A 26,904-nucleotide genomic window follows, 5' to 3' on the forward strand; every position below is an offset into this window, starting at 1 on the left:
TCTATTTTGCCTTAATTTAAAACAAGGTATACTAATGAATTTAGTTTTAAAGTAAGCAAATTAAGTATTTTTAAGTGGACAGTATTAGAAGAAATGTTGGAAGTAACCATTAGAAAACACCATTTTGATGTTTATTTGTAAATATATAAGAACATTTTGCTGAAATTTAGAAAAAGGCTTTTATCCTAAGTCTGAACTATACTCATGGAAAACAGATTATGAAATTTCAGAAAAACCATTGATTCAATCTTTATCTAAAAAGCAAATGATTAAAAAGTCTGTATGATACTAAATGTAGTCAGTTGCCCAGATGCTTAGAAATACTTCAGTATTTACAATCACTAAGTCCTCATTTTACAGATGAGAAAACAAAAGGCTTAATGAAATTTAAGTGAGTCCCTGAGTCACAGCAAATTAGACCCCAAAGCAGAACCCAGTGCCTCTTCATTCGGGACATAATTTTGTGTGTGTGTTTGTTTTACACTTCATATATGCTTGAAATTTCCATAACAGAAAGTAGAGTAGTATAATTACCTCACCTCCCCACCCTTCACCCCATACCTGTCACTGCTTTGACAATTATCTGCAGCACGTAGTGAACCTTGTTTCACCTTCATCCTATTCACTGACCCCCTCCAATCCCTCCGCCCCTTGCATTATTTTGAAGCAAATTTAAGACATCATATTGTTTCATCTGTAAATACTAATGTCTACGGATAAATTTTTACAGTTGCATAATATATTGCCACAGGGCTAACTGGTGATGAAATTATTTAAGCAAAAGTCCCTCTTATACAAGTTTCCAGAGCTAGCAAAACATAATTATCTCAAATATACCATAGTCAAAGTACTAATTGTATGAAAAGATGTCACTAAGTGAATACCCTAAAACTTAAGGGGAGAGACACTCTTTTACACATTTGTACATTTATATATAATTCTACCCATCTCGATTATGGCTTCTCAGCTCCAGTAATGAAAAGGCACTGTAAGAAATGAGACCGCTGGAGTTAATTATGTTCAAACACCAGCACCAGCACCATCTGACTCTGCCTTATAGCCTTGGGGGTTCCAGCATTGCTAGTGCATAATGTCACCGTTGGTCATAATGATGACCCTGGCGCATCAAGAAAAGGGTATACTTTGTTTAGGAAAACATTTTAAGGGGACAAAGAAGTATATGACATTTAGATTTCTATGCGAAGAGGTTAAAGTGAAGAAGTTCTGGAGTTTACACACAATTTTTCATTGTATCTGTCTGATCCTGAGCTTAGAAACTTTGAGAATTAATGAGATAATATGACCCTGTGAGATAAATTTTTTCCCCCATTTTCAGAGGAGTGTTAGGAATGGAAAACCTATCAAGTACCAGGAAAACCACTGATTCCAGGTCCCTTTCATACTAGTGTTTTTTCCCACTACAGTTATGTTTGGTTATATCTATTGGCAAACAGCTTCTCAAGCTTACCTCTTTATGAGGCCCTCACACAGCCCAGTGCCTTTTGGTGTTACTGATTCTAGAGATGTTCTGATAAAAGGTTTTTAAATGCCAATATTGAATAACTAGGGTCGACAACGAAAACTCCATTAGGTCAGTGTAATTCCTTGATCAACTTTTATTAATTATTTGGAGTGCTCCAATTTTCTTCCATTTTCATTTTGTTTTCACCGAAATTTTGAATAAAATATTCCATTTAGATTTAACCAAGTCATATTTTATTAATTATAGCTCTGCCTTCTGAATTGTCTTTGGTGGCTATTACTTCTACCAAAGCTAATTCTCCTGTGTTAAATCTTGTAGATCTAGATTTCGTCAAAGAGTTTTGTATCACTGTGGTCCCTAAAGAGTTTTGTGTGCTGTGGTAGCCATGGTCAGTTTTCATTTGATATTTCTACCGGTAATATACATTATGAACTGGACAAAAACCCTATTTATTTACAAATGTACAGTTTTGTCAGCATGAATAAAGCATCCACCTCTCCTTTACTACCTTTATCCCCATTCCCGAGTGACCCTAAGATCCCATATAAAATGCACATCAGCATATTTACTGAGGTGATTTTTCGCCACAAAAGGATGAGGAACTTAAGGGAGAGACTTTTAATAATCTATCCCTTGTGCTTTACGCAGACCCTACCGTACACTAGAGGCTTCGAAGACGTCAAAAATTCATACGTGTAGACAAATTATGTCCCTTAACGTGCCAGGCAAACGAAGTGCTACCAAACACGCAAAGACTGTCCTAAAAGTGCGTTCTGGAATACACCTGTAAACTTGGATCTAGTTCGCTCCCCTCTCCTCAAAATATATCGGCTTGTGCTGAAAGAAATCAGACCGATGCTCATAATTCTGACCCCTTATATAGGGGGTAGTTTTGGTTTCTGCTACTTTCCCTGATTCAGTGACAGGTAACATATTTCATGTACCAAATGAACTGCAACACCACGGCAAACAAGGGACAGGCCCTCAAAGTTGTCGGTAGGGAGCCAGGACCCCGCCCGTGGCGTGGGGAGGTACCGTGCTAAACAAGCTTGCAAACAGCAGGCACCTTCCTGCTACAGAGGCGGAAAGGCTGGCCAAGAGAGGCCGGGGCGGAGGAAGGCAAGCTCTGCAGGCCCAGACAAAGCCCTCCCGGCCTCCACGCGTCGCCATGGCAACGCAGGGTCTGTGCCGGCCGGGATTGGCTGGTCTGGCGCGCGCAGTGCCTGCTGGGAAAGCGCGTCCCCGCCGCGGCTCTGCCAGTTTGAACTTGGCGGGCCAGATGTGGGCGGCGGGGTGCTGGGGGCCTACTTCTCCTTCTTCCTACGCTGGTTTCACGGGTGACTGCAGACCCAGGTCACGGCCCTCCTCGGGTTCCTTCTCCGTCCCTATGACGGGCGCTCGTGGGCAGGGGTTGGAGGTGGTGCGCTCGCCGTCGCCGCCGCTGCCGCTGAGCTGCAGCAATTCCACCAGGTCACTGTTGTCTCCCCTTGGCCACCAGAGCTTCCAGTTTGACGAGGACGACGGTGACCGGGAGGATGAGGAAGACGTGGATGAAGATGCCCATGATTCAGAGGCCAAAGTGACGAGTCTGAGAGGAATGGAGTTACAGGAGTGCGCCAGGTAAACCCGAGACTGCCCGGCAGATTCAGCCTTTTTCAAGATTCCTTAGACCCTCTTAAGTACCCCCTTCTAACACCCTCCTGCCCTCCGACCCAAAGGCAGAGCAGGCACTTGCAGACTGAGGTGCCGTGTTTTTTGTTTTTTGGTTTTTTTGCACATAAAGAGCCCTGTGCAAATTCTTGCAAATGACGGTAGATTTCCTACGGCTCTTAATCCTTTTTTCCTGACATGTGATTGCTGCGGTCTCAGTTCCCAGAAAAACTCACATAGTCTCAAACACACAAAACTTTGCTACCATTTCAAGCGTTCTATGAATCCTTAAAAGCCAGATTGTGAACTCCAGAACTCTTATCCCAAACCTGAACACCAGAACGTGGTTTACTGCACCTTAGTAGTACCTGTGGTTGGTTATTCTGAAAACATACTGATGGCTAGTGAAGGAGGTTGTAGTAAACAGGTCACTTTTTATAACACAGAGTGCTGAAGCACAGAGATTAGCAATGTCAACCTCAGCATGTGGCGACGTGGTTAGATAGGATCTGAGTACGCACAGAGGAATGGATGTCATTGTATCAAAGAATGTTAGGATCAATGGGGTTATTAAAACTACTTTAATTTGTTTATTTCTACTGTTATTTACTCAGCAAACATTGTGTGCCACATATTAGTCTAGGTACTGGAAACCATAAACAAGATACTGGTCTCTACTCTCATGGAATTGAATCCTGAATCAGTCCACTTATTTTACAGATAATAAAACCATGGCTCAGAATGCTAAAAGTGACTCAAAGGCGTGCCCCTAGTTATTAGCAGACCTGGGTCTACTACGAAGATAGACCGATGATGTTCTCTTTCCTAAACTGCGTGCCTAGTACTGAGTATATAGAAATGGAACAAAGGGCCTATCCCTGTAGGAATATTTCTGAGACGGGCCCAGTAATGCAGCTCCATTCTGGGATAGACTTACTGCGTTTTCTTCAGAAATCATTTACAAGTTTCTGATTGTCAGGCTGTGTAAGAAGGCACAGTACAGGAGGTCTGAGAAATACAGGCCAGAGAACTCATGCTTTATGTGTAAATAGCAAGATACCCCCTTCAGTATAGGGTGTTCATATCTAGCATGAGTGAATGGAATATGGAACCCGTATGAAGTAACCCATATACATGGTTACAGGAGTGAATTAGTTACGGATGAGAAGTGAAAGTAACTACATTGGTGGGAATGGAGATCAGAAAGAGTAACCAAGTAAGCCACTCATCCAGGCTGGTTGTAGCAACAAGAAACAGGCCTCCTCTGATCAACCTGATAGTAAAATTTAATGGTGGAGTTAGGGTTTCAGTAATCGGTTTTCCTCTGGGCCTTTGTAGGTATTCTTCAGGACTGAATGGGTCTCAAAGGTATTTAAAGTAAATTTGAAGGCTTTGGGAAATACTTTCTGAGCATAATCAACTGGACTAAGCAATCTGGACACAAAGTTAGTGACCTGCAGAATAAATGACCATCAGAACTATCGCTCAGCTACTGAAACCTTGCATTAGTTTCCAAGAGCCAAAGCCCTGACTAAATGGAGCCTGCCAGGGGAGGAGGCAGATGTATGTATGTCTCACTTACGCAAAGCCAGAATCAACTGGTTAGCACCATAGGGCTAAGGCTGCCTTCCTTATCACATTTCAGTCCCTATGAATCAAAGGAGTAGCTGGGACGTGGGTTTGAAAAGAGAATGCTGAAGTTATCAAGCGTTGTGTGTGGCAAGTATCAGACGCTTATTAGGTGCTCCATAAATGTGCTGACTGCATGCCCATTTCCCACTTCCTAAAGAACAGATACATGCAATGATCATTGTCAAATGCTTTAGAAACTTAGCACTTCCTTTCAGGAAAGGTAGGTGTTTAGAAAATTTCCTCATTCCTCCTCCTTACTATGCTGACCTCTGTTTGGTGCCCTGGACAGCTTGTGGGTGACAGGATGAAGAGAGCAGGCAACCTAGTCATAGCCCTTTCATTATTCTGAGCTGCGAGTATTCTGTGGAGCAGACAGCAACCTAGAGCTGTGTGGGATTTTATGCCTTTTCTCCATGCCTCACCTGCCACATTGATCTGACTGGCAAAACGAATCGGGTAAGGCTTCTTTGAGCTAGACTCAAGCATCAGCTGCACATAATGGATATTACCTCAAGGTATTTTTGGTATAAATAGTGCCATGTTTAGAAGATGCATTGACCTTCAAGGGTATTGGTCAGAACTGAGATTAAGCTCAAAGTTAGCTTCAGAGAAGATAATGAGAAGCGTTTTTCTGGAATATTTTATAATGTGCTCTGGGCTTGCTGTTTATCTATTCAGCTTTATCCTGGTTTTTCTACCACTATCCATTAGGAAAACCATGCTGTAATTAATATCTTGTTCACAGATAGCCGCTTGTCAAGCCTTTCTTGATTATAAGTAGAGCTGTAATGTGTGCACCACGCAGTTTGAACACATTTGTTACAAATATTAAGGCAGAAAATTTAACATTTAAAGTGTCATTTCTTAAAAGAAAAACCCACTGATCTGATTGTCTTTCAACAAATGTTTCCTAGGACACTACTATATTCTAGACCGTAAAGCCAGGCTCTTGAAATTAAAAAAAATGAGTTAAGATATGTTTTCTTTAAGGAACTCGTGGCCTGTGGCAGAGATGAACAAGTGACAGGAAGCCCAAGAGTTTTACTGGCAGTGCTGGAGTTGAATTTTGAAGGGACAGTAGGAGTTCGTCATAGTAATAATAGTAAATGACTTACTAAGTGCTTAGTGAGTGCCTGGAACTATATTAAGTGCTTTAGCATGGATAGTTTCATGCAATACTACCTGTAAGGGAGCCAGCCACAACTGTCATCTCCATTTTGTAGACAAGAAAACAGAAGCTTAAAGAAGTTTTTTTTTAAAATGTACGTAGCTAGGAAGAAGCAGATAGGATTTCACCCCAGGCTGTTTTACGCCCAAATCTAAGCTCTTAATCTGACCCTATGCGGAGGTGGAAGAAAGGAATTTCAGATTTAGGTGAAAGTTACAGGGCATGGGGTGTGGCACATTCATCAACCTGCAGGAGTTCCTAGTAAGTGAAATGTAGAGTCTGGATCAGCTATTGGTGAAAGAAGAGGCTGGAAGTTAGGCAAAGGGCCGATTCACGGGTGTCAGGCTAAGGAATTTGGATTTTATCCTATGGGTAAAGATGCCATTGAAGAACTTTAAGATGAAGAGTGATATGATAGAAGGATACATTTGAGGGATGAATCTGGCAAAAGGTGTGGATAATCGTTTGAAAGGGAGAAAGGGAGGCCAGTTTTGTCCGGATGGTGGTTGTAAGGTTGGAGGAAACAAGAATGGCTTTCAAAAATGGAAAGAGGAATGAACATGACTAGGTGATCATGTGGGTATGGGAGGTGGGCGGTCTAGATGTTGACAAGGAGCAGGTGGACTCAGAGAGCTAGGGCTTCTGGCTTGAGTAACTGGCTGGAGGGTGATACCATTCACTGATGTAGGATTGTAAGAGGAGTACCTTTCTTGGTGGGAAGGGTGGTGGGTGGATGGTAGAGGATGATTAGATTTGTTTTCAACTGATTGATATTTAAGTTGAGTTATGTATCACGTAGTTGGAAATCAAGATCTGGAACTCAAGATGACGATCTGGCCTGGAATTCTTGATCTAGGCATCATCATGTAGTGGTAGTTGAAACTGCACTACAGTGGGGGCAGATGGGTTCCTTCTGCGAGACTGAGAAGGAAAGACTTATGTAAGAAATAACATATCAACAGTGTCTCTTTCCCACTAGAATACAAATTCCATAAGGGCATGAATGAATTAAGAAATAATAGTAGCAGAATATAATGAGTAAGCTGAATCTATGAAGTAGAAAAGTTGTGCAAAGCAGTGGGTGAAGCAATTGGTTGCTAGAAGCAGGAATGTGAAAGAGACGAAGAACTGAGTCTATAAAACTAGTCTTTAGAGCTACCTTATGTCCTGAACAACCTTGCTTTCTATGGCTTGATGGTTAAGCTTTTTCTAAGTTTCATGAGGTTTGTGGATCTGGCCAAGTCCTTGTGTTCTTTATTTATGTATGTACTTATTTCCCTGCCCCTCTTCTCTTTACCCTGAGTTGTTATTTTTCCTTATACCCAGAAGAGACAGACTGACAGAGGTGTATGGTGGAGATGGAGACTGTGGTAGGAGGTAACCAGACTGGAGAGTCATATACACCCTATCTAAGGATTGGCAAAAGGGATTCAACCAAAATGTTAAAGAATGTTTTGTGGCTTCTTGTTTCAAAACAATTTCAAACTTATAAAAAAGGTGAAATGATATAAAGAACTTTCATTTACCCTTTACCCACAGTCCCTAATTGTTAACATGTTTGCTTTATCATTCTCTTTATGTGTACTACATAATCTTTTTTTCCTAAACTACTTAAGGGAGGGAAAGGGAAGAGCCCGCTTCAGGATCTGCTTAGGATTATATGTTGTAATGAGTAATTAGTTATCCAGGTAAGATTTTTAGAAATAAAAAAGTGTTGGCATTGAGGCAAATGGATAGGGTGTGGATTATCCCAATGGGGTTTTAAATAATGTGGTTTTAGAAATGAAGGAATTCAAAGGCAGTTTGTTGGATAAACTAATTCAAATATTAGAATTTCTTTTCGTGATTTCTTAAATGTATGCTTATGTATAATTCGTGTATGTCTGTAAAAATCACAGTATTGTAAATGCAGTATTAAATTTTGCTTTTACTGTACAGTTAAGTGATTTGGACTAGGAAGCAAAAGAGGTTCTTGCACAAGTACTATAGTAGCCTCTCTTTTGTAGCACTGAGGTTGAATCAGAAGATAACCAAGAACAACAGAAACAGGTGTGCTTACCAGAAAGCCGCCTGACACCATGGGAGGTGTGGTTTATTGGCAAAGAAAAAGAAGAACGTGACCGGCTGCAACAGAAAGCTCTGGAGGTAAAACTAGACAGTGTTCTTTTTATTTAATCTGTGAGCTCACAAAGTAGAGCTGCAGTTGTAAATTAAAATGTTAATGTTATTATTCCTGAAAGCAAAGTCTTTGCATGTATGTTAGTTTACTATATGACATTTAATAACTAAGTTATAATATAATAATAGAAATATGTTCATTGTTAGAGCGTTTGGAAAATACTCTAAGCATAATTAAGAAAATTAAAATCTCCTCTAATTTCACTGTCTGAAGATAATCATTGTTAGTATTATGACATAGCTTTCCAGATTTTCAATGTAAATTATTTTGAAATAAATATGTACAAATGTATATATATGTTGTATGTCTACATACACTGGAGCATCAACATATGTACATTTAACTAAGGTAAATTCAGCTGTATACGCTCAGTAAAATTTTTAACTTTACTGAAACAAAATAGAGGCAGGAATCTACCTGCCCCTCCCTGCCCACCCCATCCCACCGTGTGTCACTCAGTGAGCATGTGCCCTGTGTGCTGGGCGATGGGAAACTGCTTGCTAGTCTTTCAGGGTGTTTCAGTTTCTCTGTGCCTCCCTCACTTTTGGACATTTCCATGCTTGAGTCTCTTTTGAACTTTTACTATATGAACTCAAAAAACAAATAGTTTTAGATGTATTTTTTTGAACTCTTACTGTTTCAGAACATGGCAACCAAATAGATTTGCATAAATTGGCATCCCCTAAACTCACTATCCCAGACTCACTATCTGAATTCTTCCTATCCAAACACTGAAGCCAAATAGATTTGGATGATGAGGGACACTTCCTGTTTTTAATGAAACAGGATAAAATTATTTTTCTCTATCATTAAACATTTTTATAACATTTTAAAATGGCTCTCTAATATTTAATAAAATACATTTTAAAATGTATTTAAAATGTATTACATATTTGTTAAAATATAGTTAACTGGTTCACTCTTGTTGGATATTTCAGTCTATTAGTAACTGTTGCTGAAAAAAATCCTGGGAATTGGCCAGGCATGGTGGCTCACACCTGTAATCCCAGCACTTTGGGAGGCCAAGGCAGGTGGATCACCTGAGGTTGGGAGTTTGAGACCAGCCTGACCAACAGGGTGAAACCATCTCTACTAAAAATACAAAATTATCTGGGCATGGTGGTGCATGCCTGTAATCCCAGCTACTCGGGAGGCTGAGGCAGGAGAATCGCTTGAACCCAGGAGGCGGAGGTTGCGGTGAGCCGAGATCACACCATTGCACTCCAGCCTGGACAACAAGAGTGAAACTCCGTCGAAAAAAAAAAAAAAAAACACACACACACACACACACAAAATCATGGGAACAAAAGCTTCATGATCTTCCTTAGAATAACTTTTCTGTTAGTTTTGAAACCAGTTATTATTTGATAAGTTTCTAACCAGGCAGGCAGTCACATGTTTCAGAGGCTTGGCATAATTCAAATGATTATGAAAACTAGTACATTCTGCTATCTTCCTATTGTATGACACTTTGTATTCTAGATTACAAATTTATTCCTGGAAAAGGGCGCTGTGAGAGTGGCACTTATTTCCTCTTGGCAGTACACAGGGCTTGAGAAAGACCTTACGGTTGATGTTAGGCAAGAATAATAAAAACCTGGTTCTTTTTATTTGCTGGGTGTAAGCAAGTTATTTAAACTTTTATGTTTCCATTTTCTCATCTGCTTAAGAGGAATAAAATAATACCTGTGTCACAGGGGTTTTGTGAGGATTAAGTGTAACAAAGTATAAAGATGCCTGGCTTTGTTTTTATTTGTATTGTTATTTATATCATTACTATTCATAGCCTTCTTAAAGCTTTTTCATTTATTTTCAGAATTAGGGTGTATTTTTGAATTCCCAGACTTACTTCTCTTACCTCAGTGACTAATTCCATTATTTAGTTAGTAGCTTTTAAGAATATTTGTTCACAGTGAGCACTCTATTTTTTTACGTTATAAAAACACGTACCTACATATATATCTATATATATGTATTTATACATATGTATGTGAAATAGCATCTTAATTTTGTGCAAAACCTGGTGTTCTTTTTTCAAAAGGCTGGTCATAATTCATTAAATTGGTTTTAAACTTACAATTTGGAAAATACTGATCCAGTGAGTTAATGGTAGAACAAAGTTCAATTTCTGGTTTTGGGCTTTATCTGTAGTCTCACAAGAAGTTACTTGCTATATTAAGAAAAGGCAGGTCACTTCAAGTCATTTTTAGTCAGTATACAGAGAAAAGTTAATCAAATTTCAGAGATAGTAAGAAAGCCTGGGCTTGGTAGTCGCACAGAACAAGGCTGAAAGTTTAGCCTTGCCATTCTAATTCTGTGACATTAGAAAAGTTAATTAACTTCTCTGAGCCTCAGTTTCTTCATCTATAAGCCAGATGTTAGAGAGGCAATAGTGGAGTAGTTAAAAGTCTAAATTCTGGGTTTTGTTTTGTTTTTTTGAGATAGGGTCTCACTCTGTCACCCATGCTGGTATATAGTGGCGCGATCACAGCTCACTGCAGCTTTGACCTCCCCTCCTCTTCCACCTCAGCTTCCTGAGTAGCTGGGACTGTAGGCACACACTACCACGCCTGGCTAATTTTTGTTTTTGTTATTGTTTTTTAGAGAGGGGGGTTTTGCCATGTTGCCCAGGCTGGCCTCTAACTCCTGGGCTCTAGCGACACCTCCTAAAGTGCTGGGGTTACAGGTGTGAGCCACGGTGCCTGGTTTAAAAGTGTAAATTCTTGAGCCATACTTCCTGCATTGAAAATTTGGACTTTGAGCAAATCCTTAACCTTTCTGTGTCTCAATTTCCTTATCAGTGAAAGGGGGAGAATAGTATTTACATCATAGTGTTGTTATGAGGACTAAATGAACATTAGGATATGTACAAAGCACTCAATAAAGTTATTATATGTGAAAGGAGATCATAATAACTGCTATGAAGATTTGTTTTGAGAAAAGATTAAAATAATAAATATAAACCCTACCACAATGATAAGCATGTAGCAGGGTATAATTATTTGTAATTTGACTGAAAGATTAAAACCTTTTTATGTATTTAGTAGTTTGACATTTCTTATGGCTACTTTATTACTTAACTCTGAAGTGATTCCATTTTAGCATGACTCTTACGTATCAGTTATGCCAGGGATATCCTAACATATAGGCCAACTAAGCTTGCTGTAAACTCATGTTGAGCTTTTGTGTTATTCACATTCTTTCACTGCCTTTTCCTTTATTTTGTTTTTATCTCATGTTTTCCTTATTTTTCTGTCTTTATTTACTGTGTTCCCTAATTTGTTTATAAACCATATCAAATTTTTAACCATAAGGAATAGTCATCTCACATCCCTATTAAAACTAAAAAGCATGAAAGGCAGAAACGTAATTTTGCCAAGGCTTCATTCGTGGCAGAACTGGGACTGGCACCTAATTCTTTGACTTCCATTAAAATGCTTTTCCCATAATATCAAGATGTATTTTAGAAATAAGTGAGTCAGACTTAGTATTTATTTTTTAATGAACTCTGGTTTTCTAATTTTCTTCCTTTAAGATTGAAGAGAACATTTATAGGATAGTTTAATCATTAAAAAGATCATCCACACTCATAAATTTGATTTGAGCATCAGACATTTAGGTTTGTTTCAGACATCTCTGTGGGACTCAGGTTAAGAAATTATTTTAATTCATAAAAATTACCCACTTACAGAATGTTATACATTTGTAACTTTTGTTGAGATGATAAATATGGTAAACATTGAATCAGTTACCAAGCATTATGAAAAACTAGTATATTGGTTTTGTAGGTCATTTAATTTTTGTTTACTCTTTAATTATTAAAAATAATCCTTTAGCCAACTGCTCCAAGTTCCCTGTGGTCTTTGGCTGATTCTAATTTTTAATATTTGCTTTAACATATTATTATAATCAGTTGTAAATTATAAAAATTACCTAGTTTGTGAATAGTCCTGGTGCCTTCTTTTTTCTTTTTTTAAACCATCTTGCCTTTCCCCATTTTATTCATCAGTCCTTAATGAAGGAATAGGGTAGGATATAGAGCTGTTGGAGAAACTCAAAACTGTCAGTTTTTCTAATATTACCTTCAGTGGTAAAAAATTATTTGAAAGTAGGCAAAATCTATTGAAATACAAATGCATGTTTAAGATCTTCTTTGGATTTTGGTTTTCCATAATCAAGTGTTGTATTCCATGAGAAAATATTAATAGCTATCTCTAATCCTGTTGAAATTCAGTGGTATACCAGAAGACCATGTAGGGACCTTTTGAAGGAAGACTCCAGCTGTGTCCAGAAGGAGATTGGCCTTTGTGGTAAACATGGAGTCATTCAGGGTGGGAAATTCTAAGTAGGGCCAGCCTTGGAAGGGAGGGTTCTGTCTCAAAATATGATGTATATTCTGGTTTGGCAAATTACTTGAACAGACATCCTGAGATTTGAACACTGTTTGGGTTATTGGTAGCATTTTCTAGGTACATTTTGACCCTTTTTCTTTAACCCCTCAATCAACTTTAACTAAAATTTGTTAACCATCAAATAGGAGTACAGGGCTTATTTTTTTCTGATTTTTTATTTTAGTTAAATGAAGAATCTTAAAAAGGCACATAAATATATAGTAAATCATGTCTTTATACATTTAAATAATTACTTTTCTTTTTTTTTTTTTTTTTTGAGACGGAGTCTCGCTCCATCGCCCAGGCTGGAGTGCAGTGGCCAGATCTCAGCTCACTGCAAGCTCCGCCTCCCGGGTTTACGCCATTCTCCTGCCTCAGCCTCCTGAGTAGCTGGGACTACAGGCGCCCGCCACCTCGCCTGGCTAGTTTTTTTTGTATTTTTTAGTAGAGACGGGGTTTCACCGTGTTAGCCGGGATGGTCTCGATCTCCTCACCTCGTGATCCGCCCGTCTTGGCCTCCCAAAGTGCTGGGATTACAGGCTTGAGCCACCGCGCCCAGCCAATAATTACTTTTCTTGAAAATAAAATTTAGGACTATTTTGGAAAAGTTTTGATATATAGTTGTCAGGTCTATATCTAGCCAATTAATCAATTAATGTCTTTCATATTTATATATTTGTATATATACATATATAGACATACATATATACACACATATTTGTGTACGTGTGTGTGTGTATATATATATATATATGCATAATTTTTCCCCCCTTTTGTTTCCTGACATAAGTCCAAACCGTCTTCTCCTTTTCTTTTTTTTTTTTTTGAGATGGAGTCTCACTTTGTCATCCAGGCTGGAGTACAGTGGCGTGATTTTGGCTCACTGAAACCTCCACCTCCCAGATTCAAGCAATGCTCCTGCCTCAGCCTCCCTAGTAGCTAGGATTACAGGTGCCTGCCACCACACCTGGCTAATTTTTGTATTTTTAGTAGAGACAGGGTTTTACCGTATTGCCCAGGCTGGTCTCAAACCCTTGACCTCAATTGATCCACCTGCTTCAGCTTCCCAGAGTGCTGGGATTACTGGCATGAGCCACTGTGCCTGGCCCAGAGGCCCAGACCTTCTTTTTCTTATAACCCATATACTATGGCAAACTCAGTCTTCCTCAGAATAGTTCTCATCCCTTCAAATGCAATCTTCAGCCTTTGTCATTAAGAGCTCTGAATTTTCCCTTTTGCCAGGTATTCTTGTTTCACAACATTCACTTTACTTTGCCTGTCTCAAAAGACCTTCCCCACCTAGCTAGTACCACACTTAAATTTTCTAACCCCTCCCACCTCTCAGTCTCTCTCCTTTTGAAGCCATCTTTTCACTATTCCTCATATGGTGCTCATTTCTTACTAGCCTGGTATACTAGGCTAGGGGGAAGGGAAGATGTTTCTCCTCATCTTCCCTTCCTTTCTCTGAACTTTTATAATATGCAATAACTCACAATGTAGCACTTACTTCTTTGGTGTATAGAGAATCACATTAGATCAGAGACTTCTGGGATTTCATCTTTATATCAGTTCTTGCTAGGTTCATAGTAGCTGTACCATAAAAGTATACTGAGTAAGTAATGAAAGAACAATAGTTGCTGAAGTGATGAAAAATCCTTAAAATAAAGATGGATATTTGCTTTTAGGGGTATAGTGTTTAAAAGTTGGAAGACTTCCTGAGTGAGGGTAGCTATCTTCTATGCAGCAGAATTTTAGGATGAGAGGTTATGGAAGACAGATTTCCTGTGACCAGTTGTTTAAAATGCAAAAGAGATGTTCTTGGTGTCAAGTTTTATCTTCATTTAAGACACTGGAATTAGTCTGAGGGTTGGAAAATTGTCTTTCCCACTACCATCCATGCCCAGGTAGGTAGGTCTTTGGGAAACAGGGGCTTGGGGAGGAGAGTGGAGACCAATAGAAGATACGTAAGGTATCTGACTATTAGTATCTAAAGACAGAGAAGAAAAATAACCAGTAATTATGGTTGTGGAGCCCTAGTGAAGTCTAGTTTGAACAGCATTCTCAACCAATGGAGTAATTTAACTGATGAGTGACAGAGTGGTGGCATTCAACTTGTAGTTTTATTTGGCCATACCTTTCACATTCTTTTTCCTGAGGAAATGCCCAAACGTGTAGATTCGAGTGACAGCAAGGCAGTTAAATAATCTGGGATATGAATGTGGTTTTGTTTTACACTTTAGCAGCTATAAAATCAGTGAAGAAAACTCTGGGCTCTTTTTTTCCCTAAGGAAAATTGAATGGTTTCTTTGTATTTCTTTTGTGTAACTCTGAATTAAATTTTTAATATAGGGATTATTTAATTCCTATGCTTTATCTTTCATCAGAAATCCAGAAGCTTCTTATAACTAAAAAAAAAAAAAAAGGTTGCAATTCTCTTGAGCTTCTGCCAGTAGCTTAGAGTGATGCCAAAATTTATGTGTGGGAAAGTTGATTTCAATGAGGGTAATTTAGCTGAAGTTTAGTCTAGGAAACTAGTGTTTTGCTGCCAAGCAATTATTTGCACATTTCTAAAAAATGACTTATACTTTTACCAATGCTTTTTTTCATCATAAACTGGTTACTTAAGTAAGTTATTGCCACTAGTGGCATATACTGTATAAAGGAGACTATATTCTTGTTTAATTTAGTTAATAACCTCAGACTTTTAAAATATACATTATTTGTGTACTTCTATTAAATGTTGCCTTTTGTCTAAATAAAATCCACAGGAATTAAATCAACAACTAGAAAAAAGAAAAGAAATGGAAGAACGTGAAAAAAGAAAGATAATTGCTGAAGAAAAGCACAAAGAATGGGTTCAGAAAAAGAATGAGGAGGTAAGGAGGGAAAAATGCATACACACGTTGGTATCTCTTTCGCAAAATCTTTCTTCGTATTACACTTCATTACCTAGGTTTTAAAAAATATTTCTCTTAGAGTCTTTCTTCTCTGGCTTCTTTTATTTTTCTATCCTGGTAGACATTTATCAAGTCTCTGTCTTCTGCCCTTTGCCCTCTACTTTTCTCCTTTTTCCCTCCTGTGGCTTGCACTAATATTTGCCTGCAGGAAGTCACCAAGTCTGTATCTCTAGGCCTGACCTTCTGAATCCTTATGGCAAGTGCCTCCAAGTCTGCAAATCTAAAACAACCCATTTTGCCCATTCCTCCTTCATAAAACCATTCTGCCATTTCTCTGTTTCATTCAGCTGTCTTCTCGGTCACCAAGGCTTAATTAGAATTCTTCTGTTGTTCCTAATTGTCTCCTCCTTTTCTTTACAATTACTACTTCCCGGTTTGTGATCTCTTTCCATTACATCTTTCAATTTATTGTTTACTTCTTATACTGGATTGTAAGCTACATAAGGGCAGGGATTTTTGCCTCTTTTGTTCAGTTTGCCAGGAGCTAGATGAGTACCTGCACATAATAAATGTACAAAAATAGTTGAGTGAAGATGTTCATTGAATGGATGCATTTTTTCCTTTTAATTTTAATATATTCTTGTATACATCACACATATTAGAAATTCTAAAAATACTTATTCTGTGGCCAATTTGTCTTCTGTTGTGATTTTTACATATTTAGAATGGTATTGCTTTTATTATTGTAATCCAATCTTACAGATTTGGAAAATGTTTAAATTGCAGGACAATATTTTTTTTTTTTTTTTTTTGAGATGGAGTCTCGCTCTGTCGCCCAGGCTGGAGTGCAGTGGCGCGATCTCGGCTCACTGCAAGCTCCGCCTCCCGGGTTCACGCCATTCTCCTGCCTCAGCCTCCCGAGTAGCTGGGACTACAGGCGCCCACAACCGCGCCCGGCTAATTTTTTGTATTTTTAGTAGAGACGGGGTTTCACCGTGGTCTCGATCTCCTGACCTTGTGATCCGCCCGCCTCGGCCTCCCAAAGTGCTGGGATTACAGGCGTGAGCCACCACGCCCGGCAATATTTTAAATTTTAATTCTAACTTTTTATTGTTGATCTAATGCCCAGTGGTGTTAATAAGAGTACTATGTAAATAATTTCAGTAAATTGAAGATGATATAACCTTCTTCATCCGAGTATTACAAGAAGGAAATTGGTTAGATGTATGTGTGTGTTATAACCATATTTGTTTAGAAGTCAATTACTTTGGTTTTTTAAAAAAGGTTGCTTCATCCCATGATATAACACGAAAGAGATCTTTGTGAATAAATTCAAAAATAAGTCTCTGTGACTGTTATAAAAGTTTGGGTAGTATCTTTTTGAAATTTGTAACTATAAAACACAATTATTTTATACATGCAGAATAGTTTGCTCTTTCCTCTAAAAGTCCCTCTTATCTTCTAACTCCATTAAGCTAATTTTACCATGCCAGTCAAACCTAGTTGTTGTTTGTCTAAGAATGTGAGATACTGCTGGGAGACAATATATTCACTGTTTTAATTAGTGGCAGTAGACCTAATCCAATTATTTGAAGAAAAAAAATTATTTCTTTTGGAGGGAAGTGGCTTGCCCTGACATGAATCACTAGTTATTGAAGGCAAAATTCCATAATGTTGAGAATTATTTAAAAATAAAACTGAGAAGTTATATTTACCTGTTCTGCAGAACTTTTGTTCATGTTAAGGAATAATTGATTATTCTAAATTTTTTTTTTTTCTTTAAGACCTATCAGATTTCTTCTTTCAGACATAGTTACATTTACCTCTATTTGTAAAGACTGCTCTCCTGGTTCTTCTCTTCCTGTCTGGCATCTAGCTTTTTTCTCCTCTGTTTACATTTCATGGTGTGTGGTCTTCAGCTGCCTCCAGCTTCATTCACATTTTAGCTGTATCTGTGGCTGCTATTTTCTCTAAGTCATTTTCACTGTGTTCTATCAAAAAATCAGACAAAAAGAATTTATGCATTCATTAGCAAAGCTAGTTTCTTATAATATGACTGTAAATTCTTAAGTGCTTTTAAAATAAATGTTCTATCTCATCTGGTACTCCTAACATTTGTGTTACCGTGGTAATTTATTTTCTGGAAGTGTTTATGACAGTGTTATCACATATTTTATATAAGGGCTTTTACTTTTAATGTTTTAAAAAATCATTTAAAAATAAAACACTTTCTAATTCTCAAAACACAACTGATTTTCTAATGTAAGACATTAATTCAGATCAACAAGGTGTCTGATTGATAACACTGTTATCACATTATTCATGCTTTCAACAAATATTTACTCAGCTTTTACTATGTGCAAAGCACTATTGGATAAAGCAAAATAGAAATCCAGAAACTTAAAGTAGCCAATTGTTATATTAGTTTCCTTTAGTTGTGTGAAACAAAGGTTCTCTCAGTGCAGCGTCTTTAAAGAAGGAAGATTTATTGTTGTGCTCTGTGTGGTGTAGAACTAACATGCCAGAAAATCTGAAGCCAGTTAGTGGCTGCTTCCTCTCTCAGTAGTAGTGACTACTCTGAGTGCCTGCTGTGTCCTCCTCTTGCTAACTAAAGGCATTCTGTTCACTCTTCTTTAGTTTAAATCCTACAGAAGTCTGTCTGATTTTTTTTCAGAATTAATTCTCTTGAGCTATAGTTTGCATACAATAAAATACAACTATTTTAAATTTGATGACTTTGGCAAATTTAGGTACCCATGTAACCAGCACCAGTAAAGATATAGAACATTTTCATCACCCCAGAAAGTTCCCTTGTGCCCCTTTGCATTCACCCCCACTCCCTGCCCCCAGCCAGCCTCAGCTCCAAGGAAACCGTTAATCTGCTTTCTGTACCTGTAGATTAGAGTTGCCTTTTCTGTAATTTCATATAAATGGAATGATAGAATATATACTCTTTTGTGTTGGTCTTTTGTTTTAAAACTTACCCTATTTCATGTCTTATTCCTTTTTATTGCTGACTATAGTATTCTATGAAATACATTTCATAGAGTATGTTTATCTGTTTCATTCAATTTCATAGAAATTGTTTATCTGTTCACTAGTTGATAGACAATTGAGTTTTCAGTTTGGGATATTATGAATAAAATTCTGTGACCACTCATGTACAAGTCTTTTTGTGTACACTTGTTTTCATTTCTCTTGGGTGAATGCCACCCAAGAGAATGCCACCAAAATAACTGGGCTATATGGTAATTATGTGTTTAACTTACAAGAAATTGCCAAACATTTGTTTAAAGTACTTGTACCATTTTACATCTCCACTACTGTTATAAGAAAGTTCCAATTGTTCCACATCTTTGACAAATTTGATATGGCCAATCTTTTTCATTTTAAGTCCTTCTAGTGAGTGTGGAGTGGTATGCCATTGTTTTAATTTTCATGGCCCTGAGATCTAATGATGTTTAGCATATTTTCATAAGCTTATTGGATTAGTCTTCTAGAGCTTTCATGACAAAATACCATAAATTGGGTGGTTTAAACAACAGAAATATATCTTTACCCACAGTTCTGGAGACTGGAAATCAAGATAAAGGCGTCTGCAGGTTTGGTTTCTCCTGAAGCCTCTCTCCACGGCTGTCTTTTTATGTCCCCACAGTGCTTTCTCTGTGCACACATATCCCTGGTGTCTCTTCTTCTTCTTGTAAGGACACCAGTCCTGTTGGATTAGGGTCCTACCCTTATGACCTCATTTAAACTTGATTACCTCTTTAAAGATCCTGTCTCCAATTACAGTCACATTGGGGATTAGGGATTTAACATAGGAATTTGGGAGAGGGGCAGGAATACAATTCAGTCCATAACACATATTGACCATTTCTACATCTCTTGTTGTGGGCTTGTTTTGTGTTGTGTTGATTTAAGTCATTTGCCCATTTTTTGAAGGGGTTGTATGACTTATATGAGAATTCTTTGTATATTCAGACTATAAGTCCCTTTTCAGATATATGTGATGCAAATATTTCTTCCCATTTAATCCTTCCTTCCCTTCCTTCCTTCCTTCCTTCCATCCATCCATCCATCTTCCCTCCCCTCCCTCCCTTCCATTTCCCTCCCCTCCCCTCCCCTTCCCCTCTCTTCTCTCTCTCTTTTTTTTTTTTTTTTTTTTGAGTCAGGGTCTCACTCTGGTTGCCCAGACTGGAGTACAGTGGCATGGTCTTGGCTCACTGCGCCTCTGCCTCCCAGGCACAAGTGATTCTCCAGCCTCAGCCTCCTGAGTAGCTGGGATTATAGGAGTGCACCACCACACCTGGCTAATTTTTGTATTTTTAGTAGAGATGAGTTTTGCCATGTTGGCCAGGCTGGTTATGAACTCCCCATTTAATTTTTCTTAATGGTATTTTTTTTTTTTTCCACTAACAAGAAGAAGCACTGATTAATGGTATTTTTTTTTTTTTTTTTTTTTTTTTTTTTGAGACACAGTTTCACTCTTGCCCAGGCTGCTCGGCTCACTGCATCCTCCGCCTCCTGGGTTCAAGCGATTCTCCTGCCTCAGCCTCCTGAGTAGCTGGGATTACAGGCATGTGCCACCACCCCGGCTAATTTTGTATTTTTAGTAGAGATGGGGTTTCTCCATGTTGGTCAGGCTGGTCTTGAGCTCCCGACCTCAGGTGATCCACCTGCCTCGGCCTCCCAAAGTGCTGGGATTACAAGCGTGAGCCACCGCGCCCGGCGATTAATGGTATTTTTTAAAGAGCAGTTTTAAATTTTGATGAATTTCCGTATTTCAGTTTTTAAAATAGTTGGTGGTTTTTTGCGTTCTATTTAAGAAATGTTTGCCCACCATAAGAGGGTAAAAATACTCTCCACTATTTCCTTCCAGAAGCTTTATAGCTTTAGCTTTACCTATATGTCTATTTCAGTTTAATTTTAATGTATGGTATGCATTAAACGTCAAGATTCATTTATTTGCATGTGGATATCCAATTGTCCTAACAATATTGACAAGATAATCTTTTCCCTATTAAAGTACTTTGGCACCTTTGTCTAAAATCAGTTGACCATATATTTATAGGTCTGTTTCTGGATTCTATTCTATTCTATTGATTTATATCCTGTGCAGTACCACACTAACTTGTTACTATAGTTTTATAGTTCTGATTTTATTATTGTTGAAATCAGATAGTGTAAATCCTCCAGGTCTTTAATTCTTTTTCAAACTTGTTTTAGTTGCCCTGCATCTTTCCATATACAGTTTAGAATCAGCTTATCAATTTCCCTAATAATGCCTGTTCTAATAGTGCTTGACACTATTGGGATTCTGCTAAATATAAATACATAGATCATTTTGGAGAAAATTGCTATCTTAATAATATCAAAGTTTAAATCTATAAACATGGTTTTTCTTTCCAGTTATTTATGTCTTCTTTAATTTCTCTCAGCAGTGTTTTTTAGTTTTCAATGTATAGCAGTATTATCTTTTGTTAATATATTTCTCAATATTTCATGTTTTTACTGATGAGGGCAGTTACCTTGCCTTGTCCCTGATATATAATATATATTTTTTATATATACTATATATAACATACATACGTTTATAACATTAACATACATGTCTATAACATTAACATACATATGTTTATAACATGTATGTAACATACATATGTTTATAACATGTATGTTTATAACATATTTTTTTTTTCTAGCCACACTCCTATGGAACGTTTCTGATATTACCTTGTAATTTCCGTGCCTGGTTTTGATATCAGAATAATGCTGGACTCTTAAAATGAGCTTTAATGTGTTTACTTTTTCTCTATATTCTAAAATCATTTTTTTAGGATTTGATACTATTAAGATATGCCACAATAATATTTTATATTAAAATATGGAATATCTTTAACTGTGTAATAGAATCTACTAGTGAAGCTTTCAGTGACTGGAATTTTTGTAGGAAAGTTTTAAATTTTGAATTGTTTTTATAAGTAGAGGATTATTCAGACACTACTTTTTCTCAAATTAGTTTTGGGAAGTGACATATTTTAAGGAATTTTGACATTTCATTTAAAATATTGAATTTATTGGCATAAAATTGTTTTTAGGATTCTCCCATTTTGATTTCTGTATGATGTCTGTAGTGATCTGCCACTCACCATCTCTATGACCTTAGGCAAATTACCCTCCATGTGCCTTAGTTTCCTCCTTTGTAAAATGGGATAATAATAGTATCTACCTCACATCATTATTGTAAGAATTAATTGAGAGTGTGTACAAATAAAGTACGTAGAATGGTAACAGGCATAGTTAGCACTCAATAAATGTCAGCTGCTATAATTAAAAACAATGTAAGAACTGGTTGATTCCTTGTAGGTAAAGTTGTGGAGGACAGTCATGAGTCACATGGAAATTAAGCAAGATATGCTCTAAGGTCCTTTTCAATTTGTAGATCTTCTGACAGTTTGAAGTAGTTATAATCCAGTATTGTTCCAATGGCTATTGAGTTCTCAGCATGAAAAGATTCTGTTTCACAGCTATTGGCTGCCCAGCAAGAAGGAAATACAGCAGCTTTGATACTACTTGGGGGAATTACTTGAGATTTTTTTTTTTTTTTTTGAGATGGAGTCATGCTCTGTCTCCCAGGCTGGAGTTCAATGGCACGATCTCGGCTAAGTGCAACCTCAGCCTCCTGGGTTCAAGCAATTCTCCTGCCTCAGCCTCCCAAGTAGCTGAGATTATAGGTGTGCGCCACCACGCTGAGCTAATTTTTTGTATTTTTAGTAGAGATGGGATTTCACCATGTTAGCCAGCCTGGGCTCGAACTCCTGGCCTTAGGTGTTCCACATGTCTTGGCCTCCCAAAGTGCTGGGATTACAGGCATGAGCCACCGCGCCCGTCCTGAGCTTTGATTTTTAAGACTTGTCTTTTCCTGCACAGCCCTAGACATACCTTGTCTATAACTGATGTTTGTTGGTTGAGTCTTAATTGAATTGTTTATATTAATGTATTCTATTAGCTGCTTTCAAGGGAAAAATTTCTTTTCTTGGCTCATAATTATTTGCCTGGGAGATATGTATGGCATTTATTTTGCATATACTTTTTATGCCTTGCAGATTTGTTTCCAAACCTTTGATAAAGAAGACTAGCTATGTCATTGGTTATTTAGAATTTAGCTGTGTTGGCAGATTATCTTTTAAATAAGGAGGAAAAAATACTGAGTTATAATCTGTATCAAGGATCAATATTTTTTTTTCTATAAAGGGCCAGTTAATTAATATTTTAAACTTTTGGGGTCCTGCAATCTCTGTTGCAGCCATTCAGCTTTGCTATGATAGTGCAAAAGCAACTATAAACAATAAATATGTAAACAAATGAGTGTGGCCACATTCCTATAAAACTTCATTTAGGAATACAGGTGGATGGTGGACCAGATGTGACTGGCAGTCCTTAGTTTGCCACCCTCTGGTCTATGGAAGAATTATATAGCCAGAGATTTGTCTGGATGTGCCCTTACATACAGTGTTTAATGAGCATTATTCATTTCTCCTCTCTTAATTCACCGATGGCAAAGATTTATGCAAATATTAATACTGACAAACTGTCCTGGAAATATGTGTGTGTGTGTATTTATATATATAAAAATTTATATGTATATGTATATTATATAAATATATGTATATATACATATATTTTGATTTTTTGACACATATATAAATTGTGTGTGTATATATATAGCCCCTGTTTTAGAATGAGAGTAAATATCCATTAAAAAATGCTAAGATTCAGACAGTCTAACAGATTGTAATTTTTATTCACTGTTATTTATTCAACAAATTTTGATTGAACACTGTATTAGTCTGTTTTCATGCTGCTGATAAAGACATACCTGAGACTGGGAAATTTACAAAAGAAAGAAGTTTAATTGGACTTACAATTCCGTGTGGCTGGGGAAGCCTCATAATCATGGCAGAAGGCAAGGAGGAGCAAGTCACGTCTTACATGGATGGCAGCAGGCAAACAGAGAGAGCTTGTGCGGGGGAACTCCTTTTTTTAAAACCATCAGATCTTATGAGACTTATTCACCATCGTGAGAACAGCATGGGAAAGAATTGCCCCTATGATTCAGTTACCTCCCACCAGGTCCCTCAAAGATGATATTTGGGTGGAGACACAGCCAAACCATATCAAACACCTGCTGTTCACTCAGTACTGCCCCAGGCTCTGAGTGGATATTGGTGAGCAAGATCTTTGTCACTGACCTCATGAAACTGATAGCTCAGCAGGGAGACTGACATTGAACTGTTAATTGCAGGTATGTTATATATTTTTATAAACCATGTTGTGCCAGCTGTCATGATACCATGTCTATTTTAGTTTAGAAAATTGCTGGATACAACAGTTTTTCCTTAGATGAGGATCATTACTGGTATTACAATTAACATTTATCTATTTTTATTTAAGAAAAGAAAAGAAAGAGAACAAAAAATTAATAAAGAAATGGAAGAAAAAACAGCAAAGGAACTGGAGAAAGAATACTTACAAGAAAAAGCAAAAGAAAAATATCAAGAATGGTTAAAGAAAAAAAATGCTGAAGAATGTGAGAGGAAGAAGAAAGAAAAGGTATTTTTATTAAAGTGACCAGTTAGAATACATAACTTTGGTGTTCATATGTGTCAACTACATCTTAGAAAAAGTATCTAATAGAAAATTGGCACTAGCTTAGCATAAAATAAATGCGTGAAGCTATCCCAGTTTATCCTGTTATGCTGTGTTTAAGTTTCAAAAATGAATATGCATTTGTAGTTTTCTTAAGTTGAGAAATAGTAAGCCTGTTGATATTATTTTAGTCAAGTTTAAAACTTATTGCTGTTATTCCTTTTGAATATTTTTCAATGCACTTTATGGGAAGTCTTACTACCATTTTATAAATTACTATTCTTTGAAAACAGCAAATAGTTTTTTCTTTGTGGGTTTGATGTCTTATTGTTTTTCAGAGCTGGACACCTTAATGTATATCCCTGATCATGTTCAATATTCTACTCATATTATAAAAATATGATTCAGTATTATGGCCAGTAAGCCATTGGAGGTAGGAAGCTACTGGAGAAAAAAAAAAAATCAGTAGAATTTGAATGGAATATACAGTTACAGAATATCCCTGGAAATATTTTGGTCTTGTCATTTTAAGGAAAAAGAAAAACAACAGCAAGCTGAATTACAGGAGAAAAAGGAAATAGCAGAAAAAAAGTTTCAGGAATGGTTAGAAAATGCGAAACATAAACCTCGTCCAGCTGCAAAGAGCTATGGTTATGCCAATGGAAAACTTACAGGTTGGTTTTTATGTTGTGTGGCTTACATAAATATGGTTTGCAGAAGCAAATATTATACTCTTTTTGACAGAAATAGAAATGTGTAAAAATTATTTTTCTTTCAAATTACTATTTTCTGGAAGATTATATTATTAACATACCATGTTCCTATGGAGATGCTACAAATGTACTGTCATTCTCCACATTTGTATTTCTTAAAAGCAATAGTTACAAAACTGCAAACTTATGCTTTAAAGTAATGATTCCTAACATTAAGAAATAAATAATGTTCTCTTATACTTTTTCAATGATAAAGCCTTAATCAGGATATATTTTAAGGGGTCGTTTTGCCTCCTCTCTTTCTAACTCTCTCTAAGGCAGAGCCTCCCATGTCCTTGGCACATTCTTTGTGTTAGGTAGAATACTAGACAGCACATGAACCAGACACAAAACCGACTGGCCTTTAGTCTTGGTCTGATTATAAAGGGCAGTGCATGTTTTTCTTTGTGCTTCATGTTGGAAGTTCATACCTTGCTGACAGCTGCCTTCACTTGTTTAAGTGATTTATTATTAAAATACTCCCATTCTGTTTTGTTCACACAATAGAACATATTCCAGACTTTGTTTTGACCATCTTGGTGAAGTGAGTGTTGACATATCTATGCAAAGTGGGTTGCCAGTGTCTGAAAGACACATTCCTGCTGTCAGGATTAGGCCTCTCTCATATGTCACGAAGGTCATCTGTTTTAGCTACTGAGCATGGCCTGCTCCTTTTTGTTTCTTGCTTGAAAAAAAGAGTAATAAGCAGTGGCTTTAACCCAGTAATTGAGTAGTAAAGTTAAAAGTTTAGGTGGGAATACTAAACATATTGACTAGAAGTTAATTACTAAAATAATGGATTGTTTTATTAATTTTTGGCATTTTTAATGAGTTTAATTCTAACAAGCAGCATATTTGTCTGCAAATGTTGTACTTAAGTTTCTTTATTCTTTATGCTGATATCATTTTTATAAATTATGAAATAAAGGAATTTTTGTGCCAGTAGTGACTGAAGGATGTGGAGATGATTTGTAAAATGTTCTTCCTTCAAATGTGCTTATTAGATGTCAGACATCACAATACTTTAAACATTTCATATACATTAGCAAAAGAATGCTCCATAACTCATAACACAATTACAGTGATATTGTGAAATCTTATTGACACTGATTCAGAATTTCTGTGATTCTAAACAAGAATCTTGATTTACTATAACTTCATATGAAAAATAAATGTTTTTCTGTAAACTTCAGTATCTGACAAGAGGAAGCTAGTACACAATCAGTAGTTTCCCAGACTGAGTTAAGAAAATGAAAGTTTTGTTCAATTTAAGGATTGTAAAATTAATTTCTTAGTAAAAATTTTCTAGGAGTTTGCATTTACATAGGTTTTAACACTAATGTTATTTGGATTCTTAAAATTATCATTTATGTTTTAATTTTAACTGTAATATTTACTGTATTTGGAAAGTGTTACTTCTTTGAAAATATCAAGGAGTTTAAGTTTTAAATAAATCACATTGGCTTATTAGTGATAATTTGTCCACTTGACATTTTAACATTTTTCTAGAAGTTTTAAGTGGCTTCTTTGATGTCAAGAAGTTTTTCCTTGTTTTGATCTGATTTTTCAATAATTTTAGGTTTTTACAGTGGAAATTCCTATCCAGAACCAGCCTTTTATAATCCAATTCCGTGGAAACCAATTCATATGCCACCTCCCAAAGAAGCTAAGGATCTCTCAGGAAGGAAGAGTAAAAGACCTGTGATAAGTCAGCCACACAAATCATCATCTCTGGTAATTCATAAAGCCAGAAGCAATCTTTGCCTTGGAACTCTGTGCAGAATACAAAGATAGCATATGTGGAAAATAACATGCTTTTATCTGGAGCTATTTAATTTAAAAGTCAGAAATTGTTTTTTACTGCTCAGTCAATAACTCAACACTTAATGTGATTATTGACAAACAGCAATTTTTGCACTTGTATATGGAGTCCTTAGAGTTGAGGAAGATATTTTCTGGATTTTGGTTTTTATGAACTTTTCAAGGTTGATCTTGTCATGTTGTTTTGCAGAATAAGTGGCTGAATATGTAAGAATTGTGTTTATATTTAGCTTGTATTAAAAATATACTGTAATACCAATAAAATTAACAGTTTTTCTTGTA

General features: G+C 36.9%; 1 protein-coding gene across 3 annotated transcripts; it reads left to right on the forward strand.

Moving 5' to 3' along the window:
* The first annotated feature begins 2,740 nt into the window (after positions 1-2,740).
* Positions 2,741-26,904, forward strand: CCDC34 (coiled-coil domain containing 34). 3 transcript variants are annotated; one of them, XM_005578354.4, is made up of 6 exons: positions 2,741-3,103; positions 7,940-8,078; positions 15,272-15,379; positions 23,855-24,013; positions 24,582-24,723; positions 26,381-26,904. In XM_005578354.4, the coding sequence occupies exons 1-6, from the start codon at positions 2,763-2,765 to the stop codon at positions 26,593-26,595; spliced, it is 1,104 nt and encodes a 367-aa protein (XP_005578411.4). In that variant the 5' UTR covers positions 2,741-2,762; the 3' UTR covers positions 26,596-26,904. The 3 variants fall into 3 exon arrangements, with proteins under 3 accessions (XP_005578411.4, XP_073870126.1, XP_073870127.1); XM_074014026.1 differs by having other exon boundaries at positions 3,057-5,221; XM_074014025.1 differs by lacking the exons at positions 23,855-24,013; positions 24,582-24,723; positions 26,381-26,904 and adding an exon at positions 23,250-23,705.

This window comes from Macaca fascicularis, chromosome 14 (assembly GCF_037993035.2).
Source record: "Macaca fascicularis isolate 582-1 chromosome 14, T2T-MFA8v1.1".
NCBI classification, from domain to species: Eukaryota; Metazoa; Chordata; class Mammalia; order Primates; family Cercopithecidae; genus Macaca; species Macaca fascicularis.

What these genes read in the sequence shown, in the direction of transcription:
- CCDC34 (XM_005578354.4), top strand. Translation starts at nt 2,763, where the DNA reads ATGTGGGCGGCGGGGTGCTGGGGGCCTACTTCTCCTTCTTCCTACGCT. An exon ending in GAGTTACAGGAGTGCGCCAG is followed by an intron (nt 3,104 to 7,939) that starts GTAAACCCGAGA and finishes TCTCTTTTGTAG; the next exon opens with CACTGAGGTTGAATCAGAAG. An exon ending in TGCAACAGAAAGCTCTGGAG is followed by an intron (nt 8,079 to 15,271) that starts GTAAAACTAGAC and finishes TAAAATCCACAG; the next exon opens with GAATTAAATCAACAACTAGA.